The 23,118-nt window shown below is 47.6% G+C and overlaps 2 protein-coding genes across 3 annotated transcripts in view; both read left to right on the top strand.

Moving 5' to 3' along the window:
* Positions 1-23,118, top strand: part of WDR27 (WD repeat domain 27) — a 142,082-nt gene that overhangs the window by 81,678 nt on the left and 37,286 nt on the right. The window contains exons 24-25 of one of the 2 annotated variants that reach the window (XM_058671490.1): positions 9,013-9,111; positions 10,894-11,058. In XM_058671490.1, the coding sequence (XP_058527473.1) occupies positions 9,013-9,111; positions 10,894-10,938 (144 nt within the window). In that variant the 3' untranslated portion in view covers positions 10,939-11,058. Of the gene's footprint in view, positions 1-9,012; positions 9,112-10,893; positions 11,059-23,118 lie in introns of those variants that run through there. The other variant, XM_058671000.1, reaches the window with a different exon arrangement.
* Positions 19,648-21,626, top strand: LOC101523155 (ankyrin repeat and SOCS box protein 8-like). The gene has a single exon (XM_036494184.2). It carries the CDS (start codon positions 19,721-19,723, stop codon positions 20,585-20,587), a length of 867 nt encoding a protein of 288 aa, XP_036350077.2. The 5' UTR covers positions 19,648-19,720; the 3' UTR covers positions 20,588-21,626.

Raw genomic sequence — 23,118 nt, forward strand, 5'->3', positions numbered from 1 at the left:
GCCCTTGTGGGCTGTGAGGTTGACTCCTGCTTTTTTTAATCTTGAATTTTATGGTATAATTACGTAGGGTCTGGGATCCCCCCCACCAAATTCACTCCCCTGACTGATTTTCCCCATATTGTTATAATAGCATAGTCTTTGATAACAAGTTCTAATTCCATCAGTCTGTTATTTAAGTGTGCCACGACATTACTGGTATGGTGTCAGACAGTCCAGCAATCCATTGTCTAGATATGTCCAACAGTTTCATTTGGAGTCCATCTTTGATTTGAAAGTAGGGATGCATATTGTATTGTATCCTTACATCTGGATGTGGTAGTCTCCATTAAATGAGAACCCACAAAATAAGGTTGGCAACAGATATGAAGTTAAAACCAAGACAAAAAAAATACATCACCATAGAGTTGAGAAAATATGCCACTGATTAACCAACGCATGGCTGACAAAAAGAAAGCACAAAAGCCTAATTTGCATGATGACTTCCTTATATTAGAGAGAATATATGGTATTTGTCCTTTTGGGTTTGACTTATTTCATTGAGGATGATGGTCTCTAGTTGGGACCATCTAGTTGCAAATGCTATGATTTCATTCTTTTTAATGGCTGAGTAATATTGCATGGAGTAGATGTACCACAGTTTCTTTAACCACTCCTCTCTGGATGGGCATCTGGATTGTTTCCATGTTTTTGCTATTGTAGATTGTGCTGCTGTAAATATAGGATTACAGATCCCCTTCTCATATGCAGTTTTTATTTCCTTTGGGTATATTCCTAGGAGTGGGATCGCTGGGTCATATGACAGTTTTTTTTTTTTTGCAAATCCGTTATTACTCTCCATACTGATTTCCATAGTGGTTGTACTAGCCTGCACTCCCACCAGCAGTGAAGGAGGGTGCCTTTCTCCCCACAATCATGCCAGCAGGACTCCTGCTTGACGTGGGTTTGTGTGTGGCCATGTGAGGTGTGAAGGGTTCACATGTGTTCTAATGACGTACAATACACACTGATCATCCATTCCTCTGCAGTTGTGAGTTGTCTTAAAGAGACACATGCAGGCCCCTCCCGTGAAAGGCTTGATTTCTGTGAATTCTGTGATGGTAACACCAGCAGCTCACCCGTGGTCTCTGTCCCTGGGGTGTCCTGAGTTAGCTCCCAGCAAACAGTGAACTCATCCCAAGGAAGTCCCTGCTGTGTCCTCACATGTCTCATGTGTCACACACATGTATCTGTGACGGACCCTCTTCTTCATGTGTCACATACATGTGTATCTGTGATGGACCCTCCTCCACCTGCACATGCCACACACCATGTATCTGTGACGGACCCTCTTCTTCACGTGTCACACACGTGTATCTGCGATGGACCTTCCTCTTCTTGTGTCACATACATGTATCTGTGATGGACTCTCCTCTTCACATGTCACACATGTGTATCTGTGATGGACCTTCCTTCACCTGCACATGCCACACACCATGTATCTGTGGACCCTCTTCTTCATGTGTCACACACGTGTATCTGTGATGGACCCTCTTCTTCATGTGTCACACACGTGTATCTGTGATGGACCCTCTTCTTCACGTGTCACACACATGTATCTGTGATGGACCTTCCTCTTCTTCACGTGTCACACACGTGTATCTGCGATGGACCCTCTTCTTCTTGTGTCACATACATGTATCTGCGATGGACCTTCCTCTTTTTCACGTGTCACACACGTGTATCTGCAATGGACCCTCTTCTTCACGTGTCACACACGTGTATCTGCAATGGACCCTCTTCTTCACGTGTCACACACGTGTATCTGTGATGGACCTTCCTCTTCTTGTGTCACATACATGTATCTGTGATGGACTCTCCTCTTCATGTGTCATATGCCACACACATGTATTTGTAATGGACCCTCCTCTGCCTGTTTTATATACGCAAACACATCCAGTGAAGAGCTGGAACAAAGCTGATGGGAACCCACGTGTCCATGACAGGATTGGGCCCTGGGCAGTAGTCCTGTGGCTAAATCCTTGCCTTGCATGCACTGGGAGTGCTGGTTTGTGTCCTGGATCCTTCACTTCCAATCCAGCTTCGTGCCTGTGGCCAAGTCTCCCGCATGGGTGGAGGGGCCCAAGGCCTTGAACCAAGGTCATGGGCTGGGAGCTGGAGCCAAAGTGGAACAGCTGGGGCTTGAACTATTGCCCATTTGGGATGCTGGTGCCTTGGACAGGGGATTAAAGTGCTATACCATTGCTTCCACCTATAATTGGTTGTCTTTGAAAAGCATAAGCAAAATGAATTTTATCCAACCAAATTAAAAAAAATAATGAATGTTTAATATATAATAAAAGATGAGGAGAGAAAACATGAATCAGGGAACATTAGATCATGAGACTGCTTTCCAGGATATAAAATGTTAATAATTATAATTAATATGAAACCTCCATCAAAATGGACAATTTGTAGAAAAGTCTGTATTTTACAAGTTTCCTCAAAGGAAGAAATAAATTGAGGTCAATTTTCATAAAAGAATTAGAAAAAAATTCCCAAGAGCTGTTTTGGGAAAAAAGTAACAGGTACAGATGATTTCTCAGGCGATTCCTTTTTATTAAACATTTGTTTAATTTATTTGAAAGACAGAATTATGGAGGAAAAGAAAGAGAGAGAGGAATAATCAAAACCAGGAGCCAGGAGTTGCACTGGGAGTCTCCCATGTGGGTGCAGGGGCCCAAGCACTTGGGCTGTCCTCCGTGAGCAGGGAGCTGGATTGGAACCAGCGTCTTTGTGGGATGGGGGACTTCAGTCCATGGCTTAACCTGTCATGCCCTTCTCAGGGGTTTTATAGTGACACTTAGCTGTTTCTGAGCATAGATAAGGAAATCACCCAGATTGGTTTCTTGACGTGAGTATGTCCTACATGAGAATTCGGATAAAATTTCAGTAAAAACAACTAAGACTCCAACCCCAACGCCACCATGGTTGCTGGGGCAGTTGGTGACACTCAGCCTTCCATATGGCAGGTGCCCTCCTCGCCTCCAGTGATCCCAGTCCTCCTTCAACAGGTTGATGGGCATTCTCCCCAGAAACTTACCTACAAAGTTCTGTGGCTTAACTATCCTTCCACACAAGCTTCTCCAGAAATACTTTTTTTCTTGTTTGCTTTTTCTGTGAGCAGAATTCAAATAAGTAATGTCTTATTGAGCTTGCTGGCTCAGGCTAGATCCTGTTCAATGGACTGAACAAGTCAGAACCAGATTTTTGTTTTAGTTTTTGTGTTTTGATGGAGAAAGGTTTCAGCCCATGCACAGTTTTTCTAAACACACATTTTCCTTCATACTAGAAGACTTCAGACCTGCGTGGAATTTCTTTTTATAGGTACTTCACATTCATATAAAGATATTATTATACTTCATTCCTAGAAACATCGTTGTTTTATGAGCATAGTAAATGATGACTTCCTGTCCGTCAAGGTCCCTGGTGACACTATTGCTCCCCTTGGAAGGCTGGGTCCCTTCTGGCTTTCCTTTGTGCTCCAGGTGGAGCGACATTGAGTGCAGCACGCAGAGAGACAAGGAGGACAGCAGGGAGAGGGACATGGAGCACTGCATGGAGAGGGACATGGAGCACTGCATGGAGAGGGACATGGAGGACAGCAGGGAGAGGGACATGGAGCACTGCATGGAGAGGGACATGGAGGACTGAAGTCAGAGGGACATGGAGGACTGCAGGGAGAGGGACATGGAGGACTGCATGGAGAGGGACATGGAGCACTGCATGGAGAGGGACATGGAGGACTGAAGGGAGAGGACATGGAGGACTGAAGTCAGAGGGACATGGAGGACTGCAGGGAGAGGGACATGGAGCACTGCATGGAGAGGGACATGGAGGACTGCAGGGAGAGGACATGGAGGACTGAAGTCAGAGGGACATGGAGGACTGAAGGGAGAGGACATGGAGGACTGAAGTCAGAGGGACATGGAGGACTGCAGGGAGAGGGACATGGAGCACTGCATGGAGAGGGACATGGAGGACTGCAGGGAGAGGACATGGAGGACTGAAGTCAGAGGGACATGGAGGACTGCCGGAGGAGGGACATGGAGGACTGCAGGGAGAGGACATGGAGGGCTGCAGGGAGAGGACATGGAGGACTGAAGGGAGAGGACATGGAGGACAGCAGGGAGAGGACATGGAGGACTGCAGGGAGAGGACATGGAGCACTGCATGGATAGGGACATGGAGGACTGCCGGAGGAGAGGACATGGAGGACTGCCGGAGGAGGGACATGGAGGACAGCAGGGAGAGGACATGGAGGACTGCAGGGAGAGGACATGGAGGACTGCCGGAGGAGGGACATGGAGGACTGCAGGGAGAGGGACATGGAGGACTGAAGTCAGAGGGACATGGAGGACTGCAGGGAGAGGACATGGAGGACTGCAGGGAGAGGACATGGAGGACAGCAGGGAGAGGACATGGAGGACTGAAGGCAGAAACTACTGGAGGAAAAACAACAAAACAAAACCGCTTTCTTCTCACTGCCTTTCTTAGGCCATGTTGACACGTTGGCCTGATCTTGGCTTCACAGTCGTGATTCAAGTGTCATTGGTTGGTTGGCATCTCAGTGCTAGCTTCTCTGAAGGGGAAGAAGGAGCATTGTGCACTTTCTCTTCCTGGTGAATTCTGGGTGAATCTGCAGTTATTCAGTGCTGTCCTGCTAAGTTGCATGTAGTACGTCTCCTGCTTCGGGAGTTACTGAAACTTGAGGAGATTCCAAGGCTTCCAGGATATGGACCTTGTGCTGTGCATGAGGTTCAGGTAGTCGGGACCCTGGAGAAGCTCGGAGCCATGGGAGACTTGCTGTGGGAGACTTGTCCCTCTCCCTGCAGTCCTCCATGTCCTCTCCCTGCAGTCCTCCATGTCCCTCTGACTTCAGTCCTCCATGTCCCTCCTCCGGCAGTCCTCCATGTCCCTCTCCCTGCAGTCCTCCATGTCCCTCTCCATGCAGTCCTCCATGTCCCTCTGACTTCAGTCCTCCATGTCCTCTCCCTGCAGTCCTCCATGTCCCTCTCCCTGCAGTCCTCCATGTCCCTCTGACTTCAGTCCTCCATGTCCTCTCCCTGCAGTCCTCCATGTCCCTCTCCCTGCAGTCCTCCATGTCCCTCTCCCTGCAGTCCTCCATGTCCTCTCCCTGCAGTCCTCCATGTCCCTCTCCCTGCAGTCCTCCATGTCCCTCTGACTTCAGTCCTCCATGTCCTCTCCATGCAGTCCTCCATGTCCCTCTGACTTCAGTCCTCCATGTCCTCTCCATGCAGTCCTCCATGTCCCTCTGACTTCAGTCCTCCATGTCCTCTCCCTGCAGTCCTCCATGTCCCTCTCCCTGCAGCCCTCCATGTCCTCTCCATGCAGTGCTCCATGTCCTCTCCATGCAGTCCTCCATGTGCAAACCTGCTGCATATAGGACTTTTCCAACCACCTTCAGAAACCCAGGGCACTATTTCCCATAACACATGTGAATCCATTTAAGAATCTATACAAATGTAAAGTCAGACTTAATTCTCACTAAGAACTAGTGGGGGGACCTAATAAATATCAGGTAGCTGTATAATAGAAGCTGATCTTTTGTAAACTATCTCTTAAACTTTCCAAGCTGTCTTTAGTATGGGGAGCATTCTGATCTCAGACCTAAGAAACACAAGAAAAACCCCACTTTGTAACTCTGTTAATACAGGCAAGGAACCTCAGTTATATGGACAGCCAATCAAAGCCAGCAGGGAGAAATGTACTGGAATCCAGGCATTCTTCCCAAGTCCCAACTGCCTGTCCTGCTGCTGACGTCATTCCTACCGTTGTCTGTGTGCGTGCCTGCAAGACCGTGCTGTCACTCCTCAGGCAGGGCTTCCTCAGGCAGTGCAGTCCTCCCCATGTCCTGAAGTGACTGTGCTCTTACTCACTCCTCAGGCAGTGCAGTCCTCCCCGTGTCCTGAAGTGACTGTGCTCTTACTCACTCCTCAGGCAGTGCAGTCCTCCCCGTGTCCTGAAGTGACTGTGCTCTTACTCACTCCTCAGGCAGTGCAGTCCTCCCCGTGTCCTGAAGTGACTGTGCTCTTACTCACTCCTCAGGCAGTGCAGTCCTCCCCGTGTCCTGAAGTGACTGTGCTCTTACTCACTCCTCAGGCAGTGCAGTCCTCCCCGTGTCCTGAAGTGACTGTGCTCTCACTCCTCAGGCAGTGCAGTCCTCCCCGTGTCCTGAAGTGACTGTGCTCTTACTCACTCCTCAGGCAGTGCAGTCCTCCCCGTGTCCTGAAGTGACTGTGCTTTTACTCACTCCTCAGGCAATGCAGTCCTCCCCGTGTCCTGAAGTGACTGTGCTCTTACTCACTCCTCAGGCAGTGCAGTCCTCCCCGTGTCCTGAAGTGACTGTGCTCTTACTCACTCCTCAGGCAGTGCAGTCCTCCCCGTGTCCTGAAGTGACTGTGCTCTTACTCACTCCTCAGGCAGTGCAGTCCTCCCCGTGTCCTGAAGTGACTGTGCTCTTACTCACTCCTCAGGCAGTGCAGTCCTCCCCGTGTCCTGAAGTGACTGTGCTCTTACTCACTCCTCAGGCAGTGCAGTCCTCCCCGTGTCCTGACGTGTGTTCTTTCTCGCTGCACATGCAGTCCTCCGCAGATAACCATAATGCTTTGGGTGGGAGCAGGGGTTTCTCTCGTTTCCCACATGATTGGCAGCCGCCCATTCTTTGCTGATTTTATAGATGCTCCTGCAAAGAGATGGGTCACAATGGGAGCAGCTGGGATTTGAACTGGCGCCCTCTGTGGTACTGGCACTCTGGCCACAGTGCTGGGATCTTTCTATATTTTTCTCTATTTCCCCATCTTGTCTCAGCTGCTCTCCACCGCTGCGTTTTTCTCTTGCTCCTTGTCTGACTGGATTGTTTTAAAAGACTTCTGTTTTTCTTTTTCTTTTACTTGATCAGTTCTGCAATGAAGTGTCTCAACTGGATTTTTAACTTTTATTTTATTATATTTGAAAGTGCTAGAGAGAGAGAGAGAGAGAGAGGAGAGTATGAATGAGAATTGTTGTCTTTTATGCACTAGTTTGTTGCCGCCGCCCAGCAGCAGTGGCACTAAAATCATGAGGCATGCTCTGGGGGTCTGGTAAAAGCCAGAACTACAACCGGACCCCTCACTGCCAAAAGCGGCTGCGTTTAAATCCTTATCTCCGCTGCTCCATGTCCCCATTGGTCTAAGCTTTCCTCCCTGTTTCTTCTCTCTGGCACTCTTCCTCCCGCCCGTCCTCCTTCTCCCTGGTCCCGTGTTTCTCCGTCTGCTGTCCCAGTCTGTCCATCCGTCTGTTGTCCGTCATCTGTCCGTATTTTCATCTGTCTTACCGGCTACTTTTATATCGTTCTCCACCAATCACTTCTCCCCGTGGGTCCACTTGGCGCTACGTGATAGGCCAGTAATCACAGTGAAGGCATTAGCCTATGCCTATGACTTCCTGTTAACCTGCTGGCGAGACCGACTCTGCCTCCTGGCCCAGGGCCAGCGCCATCTTGCCACGGCCCCTCCTATTCCAGCTTTCCTATTCTGGGGAGCGGCTTCAGCGCCCCGCTCCCCACACTAGTTCATTCCCCAAATGGCCAAAATGGCCTGTGCTGGGCCAGGCCAGAGCCAGCTGCTGGGAGCTTCTTCCAGGTCTCATATGTGGTTTCAGGGCCCAAGCACTTGAGTCATCCTTTGTGGCTTTCCCAGGCGCATTAGCAGGGAGCTGGATTGGAAGTGGAGCAGCTGGGACTTGAACCGGCACTCACATGGGATACTGGCACTGGGGGTGGAGGCTGGCACTGGGGGTGGTGCTACACCAACTCCACTCTCGACTGTTTACTTTCAGTCATTTATCTGCATGGTTTCTGGATAGGTTCTCATTTGGAATCTCTGGGTCATGGGCTGTTTCCCTGATGTCAGTGAATCGTCTGCTTTGGAACTGCTGCCTCAGTGCGGACAGAGTCGTTGGCCACGTCCCAAACTGAAGGACTCACTCTTGGCTAAGATTGTGGCTGTGGGCAGCAGCACAGCCTCAAGGCTCTTCTACCACCACGCTTCCCTACCTGCCACAGCTGTTGGCGAATGGGGGTGCCCTTGCCCTGTGTGCTGGGTTGCCAGATGAGGAGCTCATCCTGGGCCCTGTCAGAGTGTTGTGCCAACACTGGAGCCTGTCCTAAAGTCAGAGCCAGAGGGAACACTGTCAGATGGCAGTGTTATCAGAGAACCATTGTCTTACCAGTACTTAAGGAGAAAAATTGAGTACTGGAGTACTCAGCTGGGAAGCAAAATATAGGACATATAGTTCTCTCAAGATTCTGGACAATATAACCAAGGTTTATTTCACTCAGTTTGGAACCCTAAAGTTGGAATACAGAATTTGCTCACTGTCCTTAAAGTAAGCACTAAAATGAGTATGTGTGTGTACACATATGTATAGGTAGTATGTAGCATGGTCAGGTACTTTGAGGACATGATGGAAGCTCGTGGTAGGGAACAGCAAGTGTGATGTGTACTCATCAAGATATTACAACTTTGTAAAGACATGTTTTTGCTAACATTTATTTCTTACTTGAAAAGTAAAAATATATAGAGAGAAGGAGAGATAGCGGAAAATCTTTCATTCTCTCTTTCATTCCCCATATGCCGCAATGACCGAAGTTGAGCTTGTGAGAAACCAGGAGCTTCTTCCAGGTCTCCTGCATGGGTGCAGGCTCCCAAGGCCTTGGGCCATCCTCTGCTGCTTTCCCAGGCCACAAGCGGGGAGCTGGATGGGAAGTGGAGGCTCCCAAGGCCTTGGGCCATCCTCTGCTGCTTTCCCAGGCCACAAGCGGGGAGCTGGATGGGAAGTGGAGGCTCCCAAGGCCTTGCGCCATCCTCTGCTGCTTTCCCAGGCCACAAGCGGGGAGCCAGACGGGAAGTGAAGTAGCTGGGACTCAAATCACACATGGGTCATTGACTGTGTTCCTGGCATCTTGTCTCTCAGGCATACGTGTACGACATGGGCTCGAGCACTTTTTCTCATCGCCTGCCAGGGCACACGGACACAGTCACAGGAGTGGCCTTCAGCCCGTCAGCTGCCCAGGTACTGTCCCATCAAATGGGTAGAGTGTCACCATAGCGCACAGCTATAGTTGCTTGTCTGTCAGGCCTGATGCTGGTGAAATTTCCCAAAATTGAAGCTTACATGCCAGTTTTAATTCAGTTCAGGGAAAGCTTAAGAAATAATCTTTACTTGTGAGAAAAATCTAGATACTTTCCACTTATAGTTGAAGTAATTTCTAATTCTTTGACTACCTGTGTTTGAGCTAAGACAGAACTATGCATAAACCATGTGGTGAACACTGGTTAAAGTTGCAGACAGAAGGCAAGAAAGCAAATCCCAGAGCATGTAAGACCGGAGCATGCAAACAGGGAAGAGGATCTCCAACTCCTCTGTGCTCCCCAGCACTCAGTTAAGGAATGCGACAGTCAGAACATGTGCTAATCGATGACATGGAGAAGCCAGTGGGCTCACACTGGAATGCAGAGGGCTATGTTTGGAGCAGATGAGCAGCTTTAATCTTAGTGATCCTGAGAAGGTGGGATCGATGCCTTTGCCTTTAAGATGAAGCTGGGCTGTGTGTTTGCACTGAGCACAGTCAGCTTCTGGTGTGTGTCGACAACTGGAAAGGTGAGTAAATGAGTCTGTGTCCCATGGACCACAGGCTTGGTGATCGGCCATTTCATCCTTGACACTGGCTTGTATCCTTGGGGCCTGGCAGGTGGTGGGCAAGTGGCCTGGGCCTCGCCTGCTCAGAAAGGAGGTCTGGATCAAGTCCCACCCCTGCCTGTATCCTGTGATGCTCTTGTTTCTTTCCTTGAGTCCAGCGGTACATAGAAAATGCATATTGCAAGAGAGCTATGCATGGAGTTCAAAATATTATCAAGGTAAAATGACTTCAATTTCATTTTCATTAACTTCTTGCTGATACCTCTCACATTTTTACAAGTTGTTGGAGTCCTTGTTTAGCCTTTTGACACCATGTCAGTAAGGGAACTGAATTCAGCAAGCGTGAAATGTGGAACTGGCCAGGGGTGTCTGGTGGCATGCCCTGGAATGCATGAATTTCATCATGTTTTAATTCCTTTTTGCACAAGTGCTTCGAAGGCTTTAAATCTCAGGAGTCCCAGGGAGTGAATGGACACAGCCCAGCATGGTGTACTTCCCAGGGTCAATAAGGCTGCCTCTGGGGAGGGTAGGACTTGGCCCAGCACCCCTTCCCAGGGTCTTTCCAAGACTGAGGTCCATGGCCCTGTGTGCAGCTTGCACTGTTAATGTATGATCACATTTATGGAGAAGGGAGAGGGAGTCATGGTCAGGGAAACCCTGGCCAGAGGTTCTGTGGCGGGCTTCCGCCATCACGGGCCGTGGGCCGTCACCGGGCCCCAGGCTGCGCTGACCCCGTGCCTCTGCTGCTGTGCTGGCCTGACTTTGGCCTGCATGGGTCTTGATCTCATGGCTACAGATAGGCTGTCTTTGAGCTAGCTGCTTTCTGAACTTTCCTTTTTAAGGAAGTAAACACAGCTTTCTCTTTCTCTGGATTTTTCTACAGTTCCTCTTTGTTGCTGCTACCTGCAGACTCGAACTACCTCCTGCCTTACCCTCAAACATGTTAGAAGTTTTGAAAATTTAATATTTGGGATCAGAACATCTTTGGCATGACTGAATTGAGGATATTTTTCAGTGTTTGAAAAGTTTCCATTAAAAACCATGAATAATTGGTTTATATTAAACCAGTGTCGTGATGTGTAAGAAGCAAACACGGGCTAAACTGTAAATACATGAACGTGATAAAAAGGATGTGGGTTTTCCTTTCTTCTCCAGTTACAGAACTTGGAAATGGGATGTTCCTTTGGCTTTGATAGATGATTGTGAAAGTTCCAATAGTCCGCTCCTGTCACAGCCTTGTCATAGGTCAGCTGGACTCTGTCTACACGGGGCCACCTCGGCCCAGTGCCCTGCAGTGGACTTTGACAGTTTGGGGAATGACCGGCAGGCACCCTGGTGACCATGTGGGTACCTTTGTCACCTGGTAGAACAAGGACTAGGTTCTTGGTGAAGGACGCCCTGGGAGCAGGGATCCGTGCTCAGCAGGAAGCTAGCACACGTGGGCTCTCCACCAGGGTGACCATGTGGGTGCCTTTGTCACCTGGTAGAACAAGGACTAGGTTCTTGGTGAAGGACGCCCTGGGAACAGGGATCCGTGCTCAGCAGGAAGCTAGCACACGTGGGCTCTCCACCAGGGGGCCACAGTAGCATGACCTCCACTGTGACTTTCCAAGTTCTGTTCTCTGACCAGGGTTAGGGAAAGCAGGTATAATCATTGTTTCCAGACTTTGTATCTCCTTCTGTTTTGCCAGGGGGTGGGGTGGGGAGGGTGAAGGGATAAGGGGAAAAGCCATTTCCAGCCTCCTAACTGCTCCTGGACCCAGGGATGGGGAATGGCCACTTGATGTCAAGCCAGGGTCCCAATGCGGCATTATGCCGAGGGTTCTGCCTAGGTGGTATTGATAGTTCTGAAATGTTGCTAATCTTGCTGATCCAAGGATGAAGTGACCCTTTCAATGTCCACTGGCTGACATGATTGACCTCAGAGTCACCATCCGCCCAAATATTTGCTGTCATCATTTGGCTGGGGCAGTTGTCCAATTTGTTCTGTCCTTCCTCTGGGATGGTACAGACGTCCCCTGCAGGACTCAATGGGCTGCCATGTTCTCCATGTGGATCTGGGCTGTCTACTTCTCCATCTTTTTCACTGAGGAGGACTGTTCTCACACATGAGTCAAGGACCTTAACTAGGTGACTAAGGCCTCACTGCACCTGACACCCCTGAAGCTCAAGGACCCCGCATCCACTGCACAGGCAGGCTAAGGACCCAGGCCAGGTAACCAGGGTCCCACTGGACCCCCAATCCCAGGGCTCATGAATCTGGCACCCACTGTACAGGGAGGCCAAGGACTTGGGCTAGAAAACCTGGGTCCTGCCGGACCCCCTGCCCCCAAAGCTCACAGATCTGACACCTACTATGTAGACAGGCCAAGGATCTGAGTGAGGTGATGTGAGCCCCACTGGACCCCCAATCTCTGGGGCTCATGGACCCAGCCCCCACCACACAGGCAGGCCAAGGACCTGGGTCAGGTAACCTGGGTCCTGCCAGATCCCTTCCCCTGGTGCACATGGACCAGTCCCCTGCCATGCAGGCAGGGCAAGGACCTGGGCTAGGCAACCTGGGCCCCACCAGAACCCCTGCCCCTGGGGCACACGGATCTGGCACCCACCACACAGGTGGGTCAAGGACCTGAGCCAGGCGACCCAGCCCTGCCAACCCCCTACCCCCTGGGCTCGCGGACCCAGCACTCATCCCACATGTGAGCCAGTGACAATGGCTGGGCAACCCAGGCCCTCCTGAACCCCTGCACCTAGGGTTTATGTCCCAGCACCCACCTGCCCTGACTGTCATGGCTTGCTTCACCCTGGCATCCACCAGCGGGTGGTGCAGCCTGGTTCAGTCCAGCCTGTCCCCAGTTCCAGCTCATGCTAATGGGTTCTGCAGTCTGGGCACACTTGAATGCTTGCCACACATTGCATCGCTTTAGATCTTGAAGTATTCCAGGGAAAATACAAGCTCAGAAGTTTCAGAGGTAAATGAAGAGAGTGTAAACAAGCAGTTGTTGCTTCTAGCATAACTGATCGGAGGCAGAAATGAAAAGAGAAGGAAGACGGCTGCGTGTAAGTGAATGGAGGCACGTTTGAAAGGTTGGCTACATGGGCCCTACCTAGTTACCATGAGAAGTTCAGAGAGAACGTTGGGAAAATGGTTGGTCAGCCGAGGAGGCAAGCTACCCATCATGAAGAAACATGTGGGCAGCTGTCACAGACAGGGTGCAGACACCCATGTGGTTTTGTGTCAGTCCTGAAATGAGCAAATGAGGACTGAAGGAGGGTGAGAGAGTGCTTCGTGCAGGCGGGACAAGTGCGTCGCTGCATTTTGGGGGTTTGGGGGCAGGGCTTCTGCTTTGGTCTTGTGTTGAGACTGTGTTGGCACCCTAACCCTGAGTGTAGAGTCAGATATGAGAGAGCTGGCTGGCTTATATGGAGGAAGTGCAGTCAGGTAAGGGCGGCCCGCACCTGAGAGTCCAGGTGTGCACTGCGTGGCTGTGACCCAGAGACAGGCACAGCAAGCACACTGGGGAGGACATGGAAGAGCAGCTGTCCTTCATGTTGGTGATGACGCTTGTGGGCTTGAGGTAGCTTTTGATTTCATAAGTAATGTTTTGCTGGATACTTTTGGGCACACAGTGTTTTTATATCTGGATTTATTTTCTCTAGGTTGTTAGGGGTGGAGTTTTGGGGGTAAAACAAAGTGAACCCTGTGCACAGTATAGAGACTCATATTTCTTGTGTTTCTGTTCCTCGTGGCTCCCTGCCAACTTCATGACCATTGGTTTGGAGCAGTGTTGATCTTACCTCTAAATGACTTGCTGTGCCTGTCAGATCCTTATCTTTGGGTTCTGAGTGCCTAGATTCCAATTTAAAATTCAAGTATGTGTCTATTTATAGCAAAAACTTATCTCAGAGGTTTGCTATTTATTTTCTTGCTTTCTCTCTCAAGTGGTGTTTATTTTATTGTAATTACTTTAGACCTAGAAAGTTTCCCCTTGGGAGAGATTCGTCTCCTTGCTTAATTCTCAGTAGGATAGTTAGTGTTTTAATAATGATTCTAGAATTGTCAGGAAAGTGCTGATGCCTGGATCATTCATGAACCTGACTCTGTTTCTTTTTTTCTTGGCCTGACCCCCTCTGTTGGGGTGTGTTATGTGTTGGAAGGGTTTTGGTGGATCGGGGCACCTTTACCTCCATACCCTCACCAGTATTTGTTATTTCTTTACTTTATTTTTATTGTTTTTGGATGATATCCATTCTAATGGGGGTAGGGTAAAATCTCATTGTAGTTTTTATTTATAATTCCCTGAGGGCTAGCTATCCTGGACATTTTTTTCATGTGTCTGTTGGCTATTTGTATTTTATCCTTTGAAAATTCCCTGTTCATGTCCTTTGCCCATTTCTTAAAGTGGATTGTTTGTTCTGTTGGTTTTGAGTTCTGGAGCTTTTTATAGATCCTGGATATTAACCCTGTATCAGTTGCATAGTTTGTAAATTTTTCCCATGTTCTGTTGCTTCTTTATTTTGTGGAGTGTTTCCTTTGCTGTGCAGAAGCTTCTTAGCTTTATATATTCCCACATTGCGTGTGCTTGTGGCATCTTAGCTAAGAAGTCCTTGCCTGCGCCATGTCTTGCAGTGTTTTCTTCCATTTTCCTGTTTTCATCAAGTAATTTGATAATTTCAGATGCTAGATTTAGATTCCTGACTGTGAGTATTTGCAGAGAGTGTGAGGTAGAAATCTTATTTCACACACGTGCACACATGGAGATTCCAGCACCATTTGCTGAAGAGATTATCTTTCCTCCAGGGCATGCTTTGTGCTTATTTATCAAAGGTTAGTTGATTATAGATATATTAATTTCTGGCATCCACATGTTCTTGTGTCAATACCAGGCTGTTTGATTCTAAATGTCCTTCAGTGTCTCTTGAAATATGATACTGTAATACTTCAGCTTTGTTTTTAATTGTTTAGGATTGCTTGAGCTGTTCAGAATCTCTTGTATTCCCATATGAATCTTAAGGTCACTTTTTCCAAGATCTTGGAAGAATGTCTTTGGTATTTTCATTGGGATTGCATTGAAGCTGTAAAATCCTTTGGATGAGAGGGATCTGATATTAATTTTTTCAACCTATGAATATGAAATGTTTATTTTTTTGTTGCCTTCTTCATTTTCTTTCCTTACTGTTTTGTACTTTTCATTGTAGGCCTCTTTTATCCCAAGGAATTTAGATTTGATTCTAGCTAATGTGAGTAGTACTAACCTTACGAGCTCTTCCCAGCCTTGGTGTTGTCTGTCTGTACAGAAGCTGCAAGTTTGCCAAACTCTCTGACTGATTTTCAGTAGTCTCTGGGTGGAGCCTTCTATTTCCCTATCATGGCATCATATTATCTGCAAATAGGGATAATTTGCCTTCTTCCTATCCTGTTTATATCCATTTGATTTCTTTTTCTAGGCTAATGGATCTAGCTGAAACTTCCCAAACTGTGTTATACAATAATGGTGAGAGTGGATAGTCTAGTCTCATGCTGGACCCCAGTGGAAGTGGTTCCAACGTTTCTCCATTCAGTATGGTGCTGATGGTGGGTTTGTCATATACTACCTTGATTGTGTTGAGAAATGTTCCTTCTATACCCAATTTACTTAAGATACATTTTTTATCATGATAGGATATTGTGTTTTATCAAGTGCTTTCTCTGCATTTATTGAGATAATCATATTTTTATGCTTCACTTTGTTGATATTATGTATCACATTTATTGATTTATATATGTTAAACTGTCCTTGCGTACCATGGGGAAATCCCACTTGGTCTAGGTAAAGGATATTTCTGATATGATTTTAGGTTCAGTTGGCAACTCTTGTATTGAGGATTTTTGCATCTGTGCTCATCAAGGATATTGATCTATAGTTCTCTCTCTTTTGTTGTTATATCTTTTTCTTGTTTTGGAACTAAGGTGGTGCTGGCATTATAGAAGGAATTTGGTAAGATTCTCTCCCTTTCAATTTGAGTAGCATGAGAAGACTTAGAATACGTTCTTTGAGAGTTGGGTAGCACTCAACAGTGAACCTGTCTATCCCCGTGGGTCTTTCTTAGTGGCTCTATCTTTGTCTTGGTTACTGGTCTGTTTTGATTTTCCATGTATTAATGGCTTAATTTTGGTAGAGTGCGTCCAGAAATCTACCCATTTCTTCCATATTTTCCACTTTGTTGGTGGATATCCGATTGTTTCTGCAACATCCATTGTAACATGTTCTTCACATCTCTCTATTCCCCTGTTTTGATTGGGCCGATGCTGTTTCAATTCGTAGATTTTTCTTAAAGACAACTCTTCATTTCACTCATTCACTGTTTTTTTTGTTTAATTTTGTTAATTTAATCTCTTTTGAAATTTTGTTAATTTCATCTCTTTTAAAATTATTATTATTATTATTATTATTATTTTCTTTCCTCCTAATTTGACAATCATCCTTAAGATGGATGATTGAAGCATGCTCTATGGCCTACCATATGGCCTATCAGTCTATCCTAGCGAAAGTTCCATGTACTAATGAAAAATAAAAGTGTTCTCTGTGACTGTGGGACAAACTGTGCTATCCATTAGAGCCATTTGGCCCATGATGTAAGTTAGCTATGTTATATCTTTGTTGATTTTCTAATTCATGTTCCATGAGAGAAATTGGACTGTAGCTTCTCCCCATTCTTATTTTACTGGGCCTGCATCTTCCTTGAGATCCATTTATGGTGGTCATGCCTTCCTGTTGGATTGATCCATCATTACATAACACCTTTGTCTCTTTTAGCAGATTATTTTGTCTGCTCCTGCTTGTTTTTGCTTTCCATGAGCACAGAATATTCTTTTCCATTTTTTCACTTCAGTCTATGGGTATCTTTGTTGGTGAGGTGTGTTTCTTGTAGTCAACAAATAGATGAGTCTTCCTTTTAATCCATCAGCCAGTCTGTATCTTTTAATTGGAGGATCTAGGCTATTTACACTCACAGTTGTTATTAATAAGTAACAACCTGATCCTTTCATTTTCTGTAAGTAGTTCTGTTATTTGTTTCAGATTTCCTTTTTCACTTTTACTGGGAGATTTTCTGTCTTTGTGTTCTTTCTTAACGATGACTACTGTTCTCTGTGTGGCACATCCTTAAGAATAATTTCTAGGGCTCGGCAGCGTGGCCTAGTGGCTAAAGTCCTCGCCTTGAACGCATCGGGATCCCATATGGGCGCCGGTTCTAATCCCGGCAGCTCCACTTCCCATCCAGCTCCCTGCTTGTGGCCTGGGAAAGCAGTCGAGGACGGCCCAAGGCTTTGGGACCCTGCACCCGCGTGGGAGACCCGGAAGAGGTTCCAGGTTGCCGGCACCGGATCGACGCGCACCGGCCCGTTGCAGCTCACTTGGGGAGTGAATCATTGGACGGAAGATCTTCCTCTCTGTCTCTCCTCCTCTCTGTATATCTGACTTTGTAATAAAATAAATAAATCTTTTTTAAAAAAAAGAATAATTTCTAAGTCTGGATGAGTGGTCACAAATTCTTTTAATCTGTGTGTTTGGAAGGGTTTTTGTTGCACCTTTGCTGTGTGTTGTGCTCTGTGTTGGCAGTTTTTCTTCTTTTAGGACTTGGATTGTCTCTTACTTCTCTTGTAGATTGTGGGGTTTCTGATGAGAATTCAGCTGTCAGTCAGATTGGAGACACCTTGAAGATAATCTAGTGTTTCACTCATGAATATTTTAGAGTCTTTTCTTTGTGTCTTACTTTTGGAATTTTGACTATAATTTATTTTGGTGAAGATGTGTTCTGGTTATGTATAAGAGAGTTTTGTGTGCTTCCTGTAGTTGGATGTGCGTGTGATTATGCAAATAGGGAAGTATTATGCTGTTATATCCCTGAATGTGTCTTCTAACCCATTCTCCTTTTCTGTACCCTCAGGAAACCTGAGTGTATATCTAGCTGTTTGATAGTTCTGTTGTTTTTCTTCTGTTTTCTGTTTCTTCTGTTTGTCTGGCTGAGATATTTGCAAGGATTTGTCATCTGACTCAGATAGTTTTTCCTTTGCCTCACCAAGGTTCTTAGGATTTCCACTCTAGGTTTCATTTGACCTGTTAAACTCTTCAGTTATAATATTTCAGTTTGATTTTTATTCAGTATGTCTACATTCTGGCAGAATTTCTTATCCATGGCAAGTATGAATTTCTTTAACTCATGTCTTTGCTTCTCTGCGCTTTTGAGTAATCTTGTGAAAAAGGAAACTTTCTGCGTATTTGTCCCTGTTGTTTTCAGCAAATTCTTTGAACCTTGAATTTCTTTTCTATAAAATTAGGATATTGAAATATGTGATGCCTGGGTAAATTTCTTCTCCATTAAGAAAAATATTGGTTAGAATTCTCTGCGTGTGTGTATAAGAATATGTGTAATATCTTGGCAGGGTCCAGGTTGCCTGACCTGGGTTCTTTGGACCGCCTGCATGGTGGATGCTGGATCCATGAGCCTTGGGAGTGGAGGGTCTGGTGGGGCCCAGGGCATCTGCCTGCAAGAACTGGTCCTCCTCAGTGGAAAAGATGGAGCAATGGACTCCAGGCCCTGATGCGCATGGAGGTTACGGCAGGCCACTGGAGCCTGCAGAGGACATCTGGTACCATAGGAGAGGAGAACAGAACATGTGGACAACTAGCCCAGCCAAACGATGACAGTGACAATCTGGTCAAATGCAGACTGTCAGGTCAACTGTTTCAGCAAATGGACATTGCAGGAGTTTTCTCATCCTTGGATTGGCGAGGTTGACAGCATTTCAGAACTATCACAACCACCTGGACAGAACCCTCAGAGTGTCTGCTATTCTGGGTTGACATCAGGTGGCTGTTCCCCATCCCCAAGTACTAGGGTGGTTGGGGGGCTGGGTATGGTTCCTCTCCTTGTCTCTTCCCTTCCCAAAAAACAGGAAGAAGAAATAAAAAGTTTGGAAACAATGATCGCACCCACTTTTCCCTAACCCTCAGTCCTTCCCACCCTGATTAGCTATGTAAACATCATAAAAAATAAAATTTAAAAGAAGTCTTACAGAAAAATGTATTCCCAAATTTCCCTTTAGCTATTTATCAGACAACATAACATGAAAGTATTGCTCTTGGACTACTAAAAAATTAAAATATGGGTAAAATCTTTATGTATGCTGTATATCCATAAACAGGTGATGTGTGTGTGTGTCATGCTTGATCATACAGTCCCTGTGATCACTGCATACCTCACTGTGTACCTGAGGAGGACAGCTGAATTGAACACAGTCTGACATCGCCCAGGCTATAGGGCTGGCTCCCTTCCTGGGCGCCAAGCATGGAAGACACCCGCTGCCTGTCCGTGGCTGCCTGTCCATGGCGGCCTGTCCGTGGCTGCCTGTCCGTGGCGGCCTGTCCGTGGCGGCCTGTCCATGGCTGCCTGTCCATGGCGGCCTGTCTGTGGCTGCCTTGCTTCTGGCATACCATTTACCAGTGCTCCAGGAGATCACCTAAGGTGTTTTTCTCAATGATCTGCACAAGTCTTTTGTTATTTGTAGCAAAGACAAAATTCTAGAAGGTCAGTAGAAATGCTCGCACATCTGCATTGGAGTCCCATCCCTGGTGCCTTCTAATGCATAGACCCTAGGAGGCATTGAGGATGACATGAGTCCTGGGGTCCTGCCACCCTCAGGAGAACCTGGGATTGAGCTCTGGGCATTTGGCTTTGGCCTGGCCTAACCCTGTCCACTGTGGGCATGTGGGGAGTGAACCAACAGAGGGAGAGCTATCCTGTGTCTCTTTTTGCATATCTGAGACTCTTAAATAAAAACCTAACTTGCACTTAAGAGGTTGTTACCATGTACCTACTTTTAAGTATTCAGTTCAATAATCCTTACAACCTTAAGAAGTGGGGAATGGGCTGTCGGGAACCACCTCGGCCCGGGCCTGGCCCCGGCCCCGCGGAGCATGCTCATGCCTTGGCCAGCCCCATGAGTTCCAGCATGTGGTACATCATGCAGAGCATTCAGAGCAAGTACTCGCTCTCGGAGCGCCTGATCCGTACCATTGCCGCCATCCGCTCCTTCCCACACGACAACGTTGAGGACCTCATCCGAGGGGGTGCTGACGTGAACTGCAGCCATGGCACCCTGAGGCCCCTTCAGTGTGCCTGTATGGTGTCGGACGCCGACTGTGCTGAACTGCTGCTGGAGGAAGGGGCCGAGGTGAATGCGCTGGACGGCTACCACCGCACGGCCCTGCACTATGCGGCCGAGAAGGACGAGGCCTGCGTGGAGGTGCTCTTGGAGTATGGCGCAGACCCCAACGCGCTGGATGGCAACAGGGACACCCCGCTGCACTGGGCTGCCTTTAAGAACAGCGCCAAGTGCGTGCGTGCCCTCCTGGAGAATGGGGCCACAGTGAATGCCTTGGACTACAGCAATGATACGCCACTCAGCTGGGCTGCCATGAAGGGCAATCTGGAGAGTGTGAGCATCCTTCTCGACTATGGCGCAGAGGTCAGAGTCATCAACCACAAAGGCCAGACTCCCATCTCGCGCCTTGTGGCTCTGCTGGTCAGGGGGCTCGGCACTGAGAAGGAGGATGCTTGCTTCGAGCTGCTGCACAGGGCGGTGGGGCACTTTGAACTGTGCAAGAATGGCGCCATGCCACGAGAAGTGGCCCGAGGCCAGCAGCTGTGTGAGAAGCTGACCGTGCTGTGCTCAGCCCCCGGAACCCTAAAGACACTGTCTCGCTACGCTGTGCGCCGCAGCCTGGGCCTGCAGTACCTGCCCGAAGCAGTGAAGGGCCTCCCACTGCCGGCATCCCTGAAGGAGTACCTGCTGCTGCTACAGTAGCCGGCACCGCCTGTGGGCAGCACAGAACAGCCCAGCTCCTGTTGTGTTTTATAGGTTTCAAGGCAAGACACCACAGCAGCAACGCCATGCTACCTCCTTCCACCCAAAGCAAGCAACCAAAGCAATTCTCACTTTTGTTTTCTGTTCATTGCTTACGTGGCTTCTTATAGTACACCCCGCCAAAGAATAGGGCCCTTCCTTCCATTCTGGAGAGTCAGCAGTGCTTACCCCTGAGTCTCTAGGAGCAGAGAGAATATCAAGAGGTGTGGGTTCCTTTGGGGGCATGAGGTAACAAGCCAGAATCTTGCAGGGAGCTTTCCATTGATATGGGAAGAAGTTTCTGGAATGTACAGTTCAGCTCCAGGATGAAGACATGCAGGGCTCTCAGGAGGGACAGTCTCCTTGCCCTTATCAGCAGCCCTAGCACACTCTGCCTCAGTGCTGTGGGAATGCCTAGGGCTTGGGCTAGTTTGGCAGTTCTACTTCAGAAAACGTACCTTGCTGCTTCCCACAAAACAGAGGCTCTATGGGAGCTTAGAATCTTTAAGCCCTGGAAATTTTTCTTCTAATACTTCCAGTGCCTTTGGCACCATGGCCTTCCCAGTACTGTATGCCATGTGCTTGTGGTAGAGAGGAAAGATGTGGCCTGGCTCCGTCTCCCATGGCCACCTGCATTCCCTGTGGAAAGCTTGCTCTCTCGGTGTTTGTTGCCTTGTCTGGGATTCTGCTTTGTGGTGATCACAATGGGTGAGGTGCAGGTGAAGAGTGAGGAAGAATATACAGAAGCCTCATGGTGGCTGCCTACCCCAGTGTGTTTCAGTGAATATGTGGCCACTGACACTGTTCTTGTCTATGTTCCTAGGGTATCAAATCCCCACTGAACTTAGATGACCTGTGTGCAAATTTGAAGAAACTTTTTAAGGCAATTGAGTGGGATCTGCTGCCAACTAACTTGGAATAGTGTGGTCTGCATTTGTCCTTTGCCATTGATGTTTATGTCCCTTTACAACGAGAATAAATAAATAGTTCAAAAGGCACATTTGGTAAAAAAAAAAAAGTGGGGAACATGTGAACATATTACAGATAAAGAGATTGAGGCCCGAGGACAGTGAAGTGTTTGAATGAATCAATTAGTAAGCTGTGTCTACACTGCATGTTGAGAAGCCATGTAGAAATGGAGGAAGGATGGTGGCAAAGACCTGCAGGGAAGAGAGCTGTGGGAGCTGGGCTCTGTGAGGCAGCTGTGGGGCCATGCGGGTAAAGACAGGGCTTCCTCTCTTTTACTAGAACTGAATTCCACCTCTAAGAATTTTTAAAGAGTTGCTGGATTTCGCTATGTGAGAGGCGTGTATTTTTTTCCCCACTGTGACGTTAACACGTTGTTTAATCATTGACTAGCTCCGAATAAGTGCTTTTATATACAGTATTCTGCTTCTGAGGCATCTATCATGACAAGATACTTCCTGGCTGTCTCATTGTGACCACATGGTAAAGTTACTTTAGTTCCTAAGGAACTTAGAAAATGTTCTATAGACTGGCAAAGCCAAGAGCCATAGATTTAAAAGACATACAATCTAGAGGAACAGGTAGCCTGCCTTGGTCAGTTACGCATTTTAACATTCATCTGACTCTTGTAATAGCCAAAAAACAGTGCACATAGCATTGGTCTTTCACTGTAATGCAAGACTGACTTGTCTAAATGACAGAGTAAGAACTGAAAACATACCAAAGGGACTAGCGTCAAGGTCTGTGGCTACCAAAAGCTTCTTGAGCAAAGGGAGTGGACACAGACTTGTGGGACTGCCCAGGGCAGTGTTGCTTCACTGCACTCCACCCAGGCCTGTGGGTTGGACGCAGTGGGTCCTGGCCACACACCAGCAGTCCAGCTGGGTTCATTATGACCATCAGAATGAAAGTCGGGCTCAAACTGTGGGAAAGAACTGGGCCTCCTTTAGCTGAGTGACAGGTGTTTGGGTTGGAAAGTTGTGGTATACAAAGTATCCTCTTATGAGTATCTGTCACAGTGTGTCTGAAAACGTGCAGACATCTGGGCCCATCCCAGAAGTTCTGTTCTGCAGAGCAGTAAGGGAGTGCAGAACTCAGGGTTAGGTTGCCTGTTGTCACTTGCAGGAGTGCCGTCTTGGTGAGGACCTTGGGGGCCTCCCTCAGCCCCCAGCCTTCCCACTGGGCCCTGCAGAGGCTCGTGCTCTGATGGGTGGTGTGAGTGTTAGTGATTCAGCAGCTGATGTGGTCAAACTGACGCTCCCTGAGCCTCCCAGAGGCTCAAAGTCACTAATCCCTATACGTTAAGCGCAACAGCACAGAAGTGACGAGTGTCAGAAGCTGTCACTATTTGTGGGAAACCGACAAGTCAAAAGGGATGTTGGACTTAGAACAATTTCTGAGAAATCCAGTTCGCTTTTGCCTGTTTGAACCCGTGATTGTTTAAAGTAAGTGCGGGAATAGGATGACATGAATTATTCAACGTTCTCATAGTTGTTTGCAGTTATAAAATGCTATAAAGCTAAAAA

The sequence above is a fragment of the Ochotona princeps genome, chromosome 1 (genome assembly GCF_030435755.1).
Source record: "Ochotona princeps isolate mOchPri1 chromosome 1, mOchPri1.hap1, whole genome shotgun sequence".
Taxonomy (NCBI): Eukaryota; Metazoa; Chordata; class Mammalia; order Lagomorpha; family Ochotonidae; genus Ochotona; species Ochotona princeps.